The 11,575-nt window shown below is 29.8% G+C and overlaps 3 protein-coding genes across 6 annotated transcripts; 1 reads left to right on the forward strand and 2 right to left on the reverse strand.

Moving 5' to 3' along the window:
• The first annotated feature begins 503 nt into the window (after nucleotides 1–503).
• On the forward strand, nucleotides 504–1,308 carry LOC130673592 (selenoprotein F). Its single transcript, XM_057478662.1, has 3 exons — nucleotides 504–670; nucleotides 746–861; nucleotides 938–1,308. The coding sequence occupies exons 1-3, from the start codon at nucleotides 635–637 to the stop codon at nucleotides 1,230–1,232; spliced, it is 447 nt and encodes a 148-aa protein (XP_057334645.1). The 5' UTR covers nucleotides 504–634; the 3' UTR covers nucleotides 1,233–1,308.
• Nucleotides 1,296–5,618, reverse strand: LOC130673591 (probable serine/threonine-protein kinase DDB_G0282963). Of its 4 annotated transcripts, XM_057478661.1 has the most exons (5): nucleotides 4,750–4,889; nucleotides 4,396–4,662; nucleotides 4,102–4,322; nucleotides 3,939–4,016; nucleotides 1,296–1,851 (listed from the first exon to the last, which is right to left on the reverse strand). In XM_057478661.1, the coding sequence occupies exons 4-5, from the start codon at nucleotides 3,977–3,979 to the stop codon at nucleotides 1,488–1,490; spliced, it is 405 nt and encodes a 134-aa protein (XP_057334644.1). In that variant the 5' UTR covers nucleotides 3,980–4,016; nucleotides 4,102–4,322; nucleotides 4,396–4,662; nucleotides 4,750–4,889; the 3' UTR covers nucleotides 1,296–1,487. The 4 variants fall into 4 exon arrangements, with proteins under 4 accessions (XP_057334644.1, XP_057334643.1, XP_057334641.1 ...); XM_057478660.1 differs by lacking the exons at nucleotides 3,939–4,016; nucleotides 4,102–4,322; nucleotides 4,396–4,662; nucleotides 4,750–4,889 and adding an exon at nucleotides 5,478–5,618; XM_057478658.1 differs by lacking the exons at nucleotides 3,939–4,016; nucleotides 4,102–4,322; nucleotides 4,396–4,662 and having other exon boundaries at nucleotides 4,750–5,017.
• On the reverse strand, nucleotides 5,612–10,942 carry LOC130673277 (uncharacterized). Its single transcript, XM_057478246.1, has 14 exons — nucleotides 10,466–10,942; nucleotides 10,185–10,380; nucleotides 9,775–10,123; nucleotides 9,512–9,711; nucleotides 9,202–9,433; nucleotides 8,909–9,131; nucleotides 8,467–8,576; nucleotides 8,291–8,408; nucleotides 7,370–7,562; nucleotides 7,039–7,283; nucleotides 6,856–6,971; nucleotides 6,592–6,794; nucleotides 6,292–6,523; nucleotides 5,612–6,090 (listed from the first exon to the last, which is right to left on the reverse strand). The coding sequence occupies exons 1-14, from the start codon at nucleotides 10,649–10,651 to the stop codon at nucleotides 5,880–5,882; spliced, it is 2,814 nt and encodes a 937-aa protein (XP_057334229.1). The 5' UTR covers nucleotides 10,652–10,942; the 3' UTR covers nucleotides 5,612–5,879.
• Between the last annotated feature and the right edge of the window lie 633 nt (nucleotides 10,943–11,575).

Raw genomic sequence — 11,575 nt, forward strand, 5'->3', positions numbered from 1 at the left:
AAAAGTAAAATTCAAAAATTCGGTCATTATTACCCAGTCTTAATTAAATTTAAAAACAAAAATTTAATTACATATCATTAAAATATAATTAAGTTTCTTTTATAAAAAATAACACTCAAGTTCTGCACTGATTGTTAGTAAAAAATTGAATAATAGAAAAAAAATTACCACACAAATCCTGAAGCTAGCAGACAATTAACAATTTTCAGATTTTTTTCCAACAGATAAATTACAAAAAAGAAGAAACCTAAAAATATACACATGTAGAAAATTTTAAAAACTAGAGGCGCATTTAAATTTTAAATATTTTTTTTTCACAATTGCTCGTCTTTTTAAAAAATTCAAAAGATCTTAAACGTCGGCTAACTTCAGTATCATAAAATTTTTAAGGCGCGCTTACAAAAAAACACAATATAAATAATTATCATCCACCGATAACGTAACACAAATTTGAAATGTCAAGATGTCAAGTCATACATCCTATAGCAACGCGACACGTATTATATATATATTTATAACTAGCATGGATATTGCCAAGTATTTAAACACTTGCCGTGTCAATTATTTATTTACTCCTTTAAAATAAATTCAATTAATTACCCAAGTTGAAGATCCAGGATCCAACACTAAAATTATGTACTCATATATTTTAATTTTGTTCCTCGCAACAGTAAGTACAATATTTACAAGTGATTTATAAATTTTAACCTAATGATTTGCTGACGTTATTTATTTATTTTCACAGGTAAATGTCTACTCCGAATTCACCGCCGAAGATTGTCAGTCTCTAGGATACAACAAAGCAAATTTATTATGTTCAACATGTGACTTATTTCAAAAATATAATTTAAGTGATCTCGAGTGAGTATTTTTCCCTCTAATTATTTAATTCAAATTTAAATGACTTGAAGATTAACAAAATATATTTTAAAACCAGGAACAATTGCGGAGAATGCTGCCTCAAAGAAGAGGATTCAAGTTCCAAACGATACCCACGTGCAGTATTAGAAGTATGTACATGTAAGTTCGGAGCGTACCCCCAGATCCAAGCTTTCATAAAAAGTGATCGTCCAAATAAATATAAAAATCTTGAAATAAAATACGTCAGAGGTTTGGATCCCATGATAAAACTCTACGACAATGATAACAAACTAGAAGATATTCTAGACATCACCAAATGGGACACAGACTCCGTTGATGAATTCTTGCAAACTCATTTAATAAGAGATTAATTTATTAATAATTAAATAATTAGGTAAACTATTTTTTATTAAAACAATAATAAAACTGGCAGGAAGAATACAAAAATATGTATTTATAATTTTTTTTTCTTCTTTTTTTTATAAATCTGTACGTTTATAAAATGACATTTTAAAAATAAGTTTAATATTTTATATACATTCTCACATTAATGATAATTGTCCGTTAAATATATTTATATATATATATTTATGATACTATAATATAATATATAATATATAATTCGATTAAAGTATCACACACTCGCACAACTGTTGAGTGTAGTAGAGACAGTTGACACAGGCGTCATTGTCATCTTTATTATTTTCAGCGAATTTATTTTCCAGCTTAAATTTATTATTATTCTCACTGTCTTTGCCATTCTGATGAATTTTCGGTCGTGGTTCTGGACTGGGCAGCGTTTTTTTAACAGTCGCAACTTCTTCAATCATTTCGTTGTCCGGGTGGTCATGATTATTGTGGCTCAATTTACCCGTTGAACTTAACGTTATAACCGGTGGTAATTCTCCAGGACGTGCGTCGTCAGGTAAATCATAGCTCGCTGGTATCGATCGTGAATCCAGACCCGGTGAATCTCCAGACATCATTACACTAAAAAAATTAAATCAACATTTAATTAAAAATTAGTCAGCATTTTCTATGTTTTTAAATTTTTAAATGTTTGTGCTGACTCTCACGAGATATATGATACCCTGGGTAAAATAACTTGCTAACCTCGATATTTTTATTCTAATACATGAAATTTTTTCTACTTTCATATTTAATATTTGAATGATATATTAAATTTGAAATGTTAAAGAGGATTAAAAGTAATCGTACACAAAAATATTAACAATTATTGTATTGGATTAAATTCTGTGGGTATTAATAATGAATTAACTAATTAATTTTTAAAATTTAAACGAACATACCAAGTAGCTTTAGTGCAAGGATGCATGCGCGCTTTTTCTTCAGAAGTAAGCGTTGAATAAAATAATAATTGTTGCTCTTCGTCAATTTGTCTTAAGCCCATATTATCAAAAATATTATCTCTTGTCATAATAAATAACAAAATATATATATGTATATATATTTATTTAATAACGTATGTTATGTATGAATTATCGGTGCACTAGTTACGGAGACAAGTTATCAAATGAACGTTACTGAGAAGACGACAGCGTAATTCAAAACTATTTATTGAAGTTAATAGAAGTTAATAACCCCGACGCTCAGAATTAGTTGTGAGACTACTCCAATTACGGCTTAATTCATTCACTTTTTACTGGGCGACTTTATTTATTTATTTGCTTATTTAATTAGTCTTTGACTTAATAATAGATCGACAATGCTAGATTAACTTTCACTGGTATTTTAAGTACGTTAATTTTATTTATAACACAAAATAATTATGACACGTGCGAGTTAACAGCAGCAACAGACAGCTGCGTTTGACCAGGACGCGTTCTACAACCCTCTAGATTTCATAATACTGAACCTAAGGTCTTTTGTGTATGATGTTCTTTACCCCCATTCAATACCCCATAACTCTCTGAGTCATTCTCTTTTTTTTTTTTTTACTGACTACAAATTCATCAATTTTACGGTTTTTTTTTCCTTAAATTCCTTAAATTTATTTTTTTTCTGTTGAAAATTTTAAAAAATTCCACTGAAAATTTATTCTTATTTTTAATTTTTTATAAAAATTTTTTTTAGATTTTTGAATTCAAATTTTTAGTGAAACAGAAAAAATTTTATTTCAATTTTTGTTCCGAATATTTATTTAAAAATTTCAATATAAATTTTTCATTAAAACTTTTTCAAATATTAAGTAAAAATAAAATAATAATTTTTATTAAAATTTTTTTACTCGTAATTTTTCTATAAAATAAAACATTTATTTTAAAATAAAATTTTTTCTTCTGTTGAAAATTAAAAAAAATTCCACTGAAAATTTATTCTTATTATTAATTTTTTATAAAAATTTTTTTTAGATTTTTGAATTCAAATTTTTAGTGAAACAGAAAAATTTTTATTTTAATTTTTATACCGAATATTTATTTAAAAATTTCAATATAAATTTTTCATTAAAACTTTTTAAAATATTAAGTAAAAATAAAATAATAATTTTTATTCAAAATTTTTCTATTCAAATTTTTTTACTCGTAATTTTTCCATAAAATAAAATATTTATTTTAAAATAAAAAACTTCTAAAATTTTTTTTTTATGTTACAACTCCGTTCGTTTCGTACAATTTAAACCAACTAAATACCAACGATCCCACAACTTGTCCACAACATTGTCATCGCGGATAAGTGTGAGAAACGTTACGTATTTCATTATATTCCTACATAACATTTTTATAAAAACCAAAGTATACTCTCTACTTTAAACGTAGTAGTAACCAATGATACTCTACTTTACACCCACACTACCTCTTCTTCTACCTCTACCTCTACCTCTACCCCTACATCAACATCAACAAACCACAGACTTTACAGTGAATGAACAATAAGCATTTAAAATACTACAACTTTCTTACAGGTAGACTAGCAGCTTTAAATTTAAAATCCGACCTAGTCACCTCTACCTCTACCTCTTACTCCTATTCTTACTCTTACTCTACAAACTAAAAAAATATAAATTAAAATATTAAACATATATATGTATATGTATATAAACCACCTTCTCATCTTACTTGTAGATTCCTCGCTGTGGCAACGGGTTTTTAAGACGCATATTTCACAGCTCTTCAATCTTAATTATAAACTTTAAACTGTTGACAAACGTAAACGTCAAAACAAAATAAATATATAAGATAATTATATATTAATAATTAATTATATATAAATAAATATTACCGGGTAATCGCAATAGTGGAGATACAAAAGCGTCTTCTTAAACCTGGATCTCGACTGACCTGGACCAGCGAGACTGAAGAATGTTCGAGAGCAAAAAGAAAAAGGGAATAAAAAGAGAAATGACTAAAGGACTTAAACGCTCACATACATCTGCACATTTACAACCAACTACCAACATCATCAGCAGCATCACCATCAATACAATACAGCAACTGCTGAAGCTAAACCAGACAACAAACGTAAGACATAAAACGTAATCCACAATATATGTATTATATTATATATATTGGATACCCAGACAATCACAGTACAGGTATTTGAATTCTGAAAGCCTACAGACCCCAGATCCCTGTTCCCGGTGATCACGTTTTGTACTCCCACAGTCCTACGGCTTTACTTTTATTTTTATTTTAAATATTTCCATACCCGGCTTTACCATCTTTATATAAAAATATATATAAAACCTTCGTACTACCATGTAAGCAAACATTCATTTTTTTTTTTCATTTTAAATATCGAGGTTACTTTATTTTTTACATCAACGTCACCATTGACATTCATCTGTTTAAATAATTTGATTTATTATATTGATACTTATACTTAATAATTAATTTATTAATTAACAAATAAATTATTATTTAAATTTACCTGTCGTCCCGGTCATGGTGACGATCCCGATAATCATGATCGTGATGTCTTCGTCGATTCAAAAATATTAAATTGCGCGAATAGTTTTTGCGTTTATTACCAAATGGTTTCAAACGAAATTTTGATCGTGAAAACATTGTTTATTTATTTTAATACATTTTACCACAAAATAATATATATATATTTATATATTTATCATATATAATAGTAATTATTGTTTATTTAATTAATAGAACATTCTCATGTCGTAGAGCAGTTGATACTAATGTAGAAAAACTTTTACAATTCCCCCAATGAATTCCCACTATCTCGGCATGTAATGACTAATACACTGATAATTTTATTTGTATACGTGTATAGACATTGTACTATGAATGTATATATACATATATATATACGAGTCATAATATCGTGACATTCATGAGTGAATATCTGCGAGATGTGGCAATCGCGCTACTAAAATCTATTACTAATAATTTAATTGCTCGCATATACTTACTCATTACATACTTTTATTAATTATTAATTGTTTAAAAAATAATATCAAGGTCAAGTGTTTAAGTTTTAATAATTAATTAATCAAGAAATAAATTTTTGAATTAATAAATTGGGCATTAAATTACTACATCCTTGAATTTAAAACTTTCTATCAACTTGTCACTTTTTATTAAAACTGTCAGTTTGTTATTATTGTTAATACGTAATTATTAATTATATATATTAATTACCTGGATGATGTACTTGGTTGGGTTGAATATACATCAGCTTCAACGATTATCATATTATTTATTTTCACTTTTATAAACTAGTTATTAATTATATTTATTATCCATATTTATAAATAAATTAAAATACTCATTGTTTTTTTTTAATTTAAATTTTTTAATAACAATAATAACAAGTGTCACAATAAGATTGTCCTCATGTTTGTGCGACTATGAAGTATAAAAGAGACTGACGGCAATAGTATCGGCAAGGTTCTCTTCCACCTCCAAAATAAAAAAAGCTGAGCCGACAGAAAGAAATCAAACGATTTCACTGTCACTGAGTTTTTTTAGCGGCTCTGATTTTAAAAAAAGTGATAATAAATTTTTTATTATTTTATTTATGCACAGATTATTGCTGTTTATTTATTCAGCTGATGACTTTTCGACCTTTTCGACAAACGTCCAGAAGTCATCTGCAAGAAGCTTCGGCTCTTCGAATGCAGCAAAGTGTCCACCACGAGGGAGATGATTGAACTGAATTAAATTTTTAAACCGCGTTTCTACTAATGACTTTGGCGAGTACATTACTTCGTGTGGGAAATTCGCGCATGCTACTGGTACATTTGTTGTCAATCTGTAAAAAATTATTTATTTAATCCCAAGCTCAATCCCTATTCAAAAATTCCCATAGAATCCACTCAGCTGCGACAAAAACCGCATAGAATCCTATAGACTGCATTGGTTTCTATGCGGTTTTTGTCGCAGTTAAGTGGATTCTATAGGAATTTTCGGATAGGGATATTATTTAAATTTTTAAATGAATAAAAATACTAACGAGTCATATTTATTTCTATTTTCAGAACTGTAACTTTCAGCATAAAGTCTCACGCTAGTCGTAATGGAATCAGTGACCCAGTAAATCATAATATTGTCGAGTAATTCATCCATCGTATATTTTTCCAATAGGCCACCGTCTTCACGGAATCTGTACTCGGGATTTGTCCATGTGCTGAATTTTTCTAGGATGTAAATTGCTAGGGCAGCTGGTGCTTGCATTAAAGCGGTACCTGAATGTTTTTAAAAATATAAATTAGTCTAGAGTACTCAATAATTGAGATAAGTAGTGAATAATTACCGATGGTATCAGGCTTAGTAGCTTGTAAATGAAAGTAACCGGATTCTTCAACTAATCTTGACCACTTTTCTGATAATGGATAAACTTTTGAGTAGTGCTCAGATTCAACGACCAGCGAAGGGAAATATGAGCCAAGTAAAAGCCAGAAAAGTGAGTTAGAACTTCTAAATATTCCACAAAAATTTGTGTGTGCTCCAAGAACTCTAAAAATATAATGAATTAATTAATTATTGAATTAATTTAATAATAAAATTACTTTACTACCTTTCAGGAAACAAAATAGTGATGTCGGTAGTAATAGCACTGCCCCAATCACCTCCTTGTGTATAAAATTTATCAAAACCTAATCTAGTCATCAAATTTTTGAACACAACAGCCATCTAAATGATAAATATTTCAAATAATTATGAATTTTTTAATTATTTGATTAAATAGTAAATAGAAAACCTGTGCGTGGCCCATATGAGGTCGGACAGCACCCTGAGAAAATCCATAACCAGGTAGCGAAGGTGCAATAACTTCAAAGACGAAATTTTTGCCAGCTCTGGGTGTCGTTAGAATTGGAATTATTTTTTGAAACTCGACAATTGAACCCGGCCAACCGTGAACTAGCAGAAGTGGAAGTACTTTCAATTGCTTGCCGTCGACTTGCAATTTGCTTGGCTTCACATGATAAAAATGTATGTCAAGTCCTTAGAAAAAAAAATTTATATGAATATAGATATAGATACCAATTACTTACATGGCAATAGAGTTATCGTCTATTTAAAATTTTCACCTTGAATATTCGTAATAAACTGCGGATATTTATTAAGCAATTCCTGTCGTTTGTACCAGTCATATTTATTTGTCCAGTAGTCGATAATATTTTTAAAATATTTGCTTGAGAGTCCGTAAGTCCATCCGACATTCTCAAGTGCTGGTACTGGCTCACGTGTCCGTGACAATCGTTCTCTAAGATCGTTGATTACCTTGAAATAAGTTGCTTCGTAATCATAATTAATATCTATTGATGATGAATTTATTCAACAAATCAACAATCAGTTTTTTTTAAATTTGTTATTAAAGGAGTTACGGCTTTCCTGATCTACTTGATTGACAAAATGTTTTTTCTACTTTGTATGAGTGATTATACCTGAGTATATACCGTACATTTATTGAATAGAATCTAATTCTACAGGATGTTATTTTTGTAAAAATAGTCGCCCCTTCTAATAATTTTCAAGGCAGTAAATAAGATGATCGATTCTCCAGAAATTTTGTTAGATATCAAGTTCAATATCCCGAATATGGATCTAAGGGAAAACTCTTCTAGAAATTCCAGATTCCAATAAGTCATTTAAACAAAACGGTCCCAGAAATCAAATTTTTAAAGGAGTCAATGACTACTCAAAATCCTTAAATTTTTTTGGCGGGTCTCCAAATGCATTCAAAAATTCAATTCGAGTGGAAATGGAAAATAAAGTGAAAACTAAGTTCAATAATTAAACTATCTGACTGTTCGCGCTGTGATAACGCGACTAAACATTTTGAAATTTATTGCGCGGTAAATTTTTCTTATGAAGTTGATGAAAAAAAATATTCTGGTCAAGCAGATCAGGAAATGATTCCTATAAAAAAATTAATGTCTATATTTAATAATTACATGCAACAAACATTAGAGTGTACTCTAGTTTTAATTAATCATTAGCGTTCTTACGTCCTTGGGAATGTCTATTTTAAAAGTCCGTATAGATGAATCTTTCGCACTGTCCAGTGGTCCCCAGTTCGGTTCTGGTATTTTAGGAATTTCGGTTTCCGTTTTCATACAACAATTTCTGTAATTTAATTTTAAATTATTGTTCATTATATATCTTCTTATTACACAGTAATTACCTAAGATAATATGCAGCAAAGAGCACAGATAGTGCCAGTAATAATTTTTTAATCATTATCACAAAGGTTTTATGTGAACAGTCCAACAGAATCTTTTCTACTGATGATATTTATTGCCAAGTGCTCTACAGATATGAATGTAAGTATTCAGTATAAAGTCCGACTATAAATTATCAGTGGTGACTGTCATGTATTAAGTAATAAAAGAAAACATGTAGTTGAGCTTCAGATCTACACGCGAGGAGTGATAAGGACAGACTAATAATATATCTTTTGTATAATCGTACTCTTATTATCTATTTTTTTTAAACTTAATGATGACTGGCAAAATATTCATGATATGTTTTGCATAAAAATACTCTGGATTATTTTAAAATATAAATATTTATTCATAAATATTAACATAAACATCAATTGATAATTAGTTATATTAAAATTCATCTTTTTTAATTTCTGATGAAATCGTAAAATTTTCAACAGTCGCGACAAATTTCCACACGTCATCGGACAGTAATTTTGGTTCCTCCAGTGCTGCAAAGTGTCCGCCTCTGGGCATCCTGGTTACCTGGACCAAATCAATGTACTTTTCTTTGAGTAGTGATGGAGGATAGTAAAGTAACTCATGAGGAAATTGAGCACAAGCACTTGGTACTTTTATTGGCCAGCTAGAATAATAAATAATTTTGTAGAAAAATAGAAAAAAATAAATGAAACTTTAAACTAAATGATACTTACGCCATCTCAGCTAAACTTGAACGTAAATTAAATGATTCTGCATAAATTCTCATGGCAGTAGTCATGCTATTGGGTATCCAGTACATCATTAAATTGTCTATTAAAGTATCTGGAGTAAATTTATCATACAGTCCTCCGTCGTCCTTGACTTTGTTCGCAGAATTTGTCGCTGATGAAAATTTTTCTAGGACGTAACCTGCTAGAGAAGCTGGCGAATCACTTGGGCCGATTCCTGGTTATCAAAGTTGCGGTTTAATTAAAAAACACAAGTAATTAATTAAAAATAAATAAATGAATAAATCGTACGGACCAACGGTGTCAGGCTTAGTTGCCTGTATGTGTAAGTAACCGGTCTCCAGAAGTCTATTGAAGAAATGTTCCTTCATTGGATAAAGACGATGATGATCTTCTTCAGGTAGCAGCAACGACGGGAACAAACTGAATAAAAATGTTTTCAATGTCACTTTGAAGCCCATAGCGCTGCAGAAGTTTGAGTGGGTTCCCAGTACACTAAAAAAAATTTAATGACAATTAATTTTCATCAATAAATTGATTATTTTTAATGATTCTTACTGCTGGGGGAATAACGCCGCCATCTGCCCGACAATAACAGATCCCCAGTCGCCGCCTTGGGTATAAAATTTATCGAATCCCAGCCTCAACATGAGATTCTTGAGGACAACAGCCATTTCTTTGCTGCCTAGCCCAGGTCTTACTGCAGGACTAGAAAATCCGAAACCTGGCAGCGATGGCGCTATCACTTCAAATACGAAATCACGGTCTGCTTGCGGAGTTGTCAGCATGGGAATAATTTCATAAAATTCTCTGACTGACCCAGGCCAGCCGTGGAGTATCAGCAAAGGTATCACTGGTCTTCCCTGAACGTTTTTTGGCTTAACATGAATGAAGTGGATGTCAAGACCTGCAATTAATTATCTTTTATAAATAAAATTGTTGATTAGTAATTAAACAAATATATGAACCTTGAATATTTGTTTTATATTGATCATATTTATTCAAATAAGCAATTCTTTTTTTGAAGTCATATTTATTTAGCCAGTAATTAACGACATTATTTTTAACAAAAGTTCCACTGATCCCATACGTCCATCCCGAACCCTCCAAAGGTGGGGCCAGATCTCGAGTGTTTTTTAATCGGTTCTTCAGGTCATTGACTTGCTGATAAAATAAATAATTTATGATAAATAATTAGCCGTAATTTCATATAAATTTTATTTAATTACTAAAATAATTAATTATTTACCTGATCAGTAAACAAAATTTCAAATTGTCGTACAGTTTTGTCAGCTTTCGGATTTTCTTTTCCTGGACCCCACCAAGTATTAGGTAATTCCGGAGTCACTGTACTTGATTTTTGTAAATAAAACAGTGACATTACAGCAGCCATCAGCAATCCCAAGATGACTTTTAGAACCGGCGATACTTCCATTTTATTATTTTATTTAATTATATCTATAAATTTAAAATACGCAGGTGCGTATTGCGTTCTGATGTCAAAATCAAACTGTACGACCGTACCATTAATTTTAAAACAAAGTTTTAAATCACGTTAACTCCAATAAGTCCGAAGATCAAGTTTCTATCCAGTTTGTCATAGCGAGTGGGGATATTCAAGTTATATAAAAAAAATTATTTCCAGTCTTATTACAATCATACGCAGACATGGTTTTACCGTAAGCTCTTGTCATGCCAGTACACACGCATTGGCACAAATATATCAAGATCTATAAGGCAAGACACGATAAGGCATAGGTGTCTACACCTAATTTTTTATCACGACCTGGAACTGTGACAGTACATGATAGCAGACTTAGACTACTTACGCTACATACTACGCGAGTACTTGTTTTCATACCTTGAGTCGCTGAAACAGGTTTTTAAAATTAGCTGCCTGCTGCTTACTTACCATCAAAATGATTTTAATTTTTTATAAATAATTAAGGATGTAATTTTATAAATAATCAGCGAATGACTCACAGGTAACTGGACTCAACTTTTAATATAGACGTTAGTTGTCAACTATTTTAATTTTATGACTTATAATTGTTTATGTGTACTTGGATGATGTTTATTTATTTATTTGAAAAGAGATATTGTGTCATTTATCATTATTTGATGTCTTAATTATTCAATTATAGTTCTATTTAATGATTAATCATGATACTGAAGTTAGCAAACGTCTGACAGTTTTTGAATTTTTTTAAAAACGATTAATTAAAAAAAAAAAAATTTGAAAAACTGCATTTATAGTTTATTAAATTTTCTACATGTGTATATTTTTAGTTTTTTTTTTTGTAATTTATTTGTTGAAAAAAAAAAATCCGAAAATTTGTAACTGTCTGCTAACTTCAGG

The sequence above is a fragment of the Microplitis mediator genome, chromosome 8 (genome assembly GCF_029852145.1).
Source record: "Microplitis mediator isolate UGA2020A chromosome 8, iyMicMedi2.1, whole genome shotgun sequence".
Classification (NCBI taxonomy): Eukaryota; Metazoa; Arthropoda; class Insecta; order Hymenoptera; family Braconidae; genus Microplitis; species Microplitis mediator.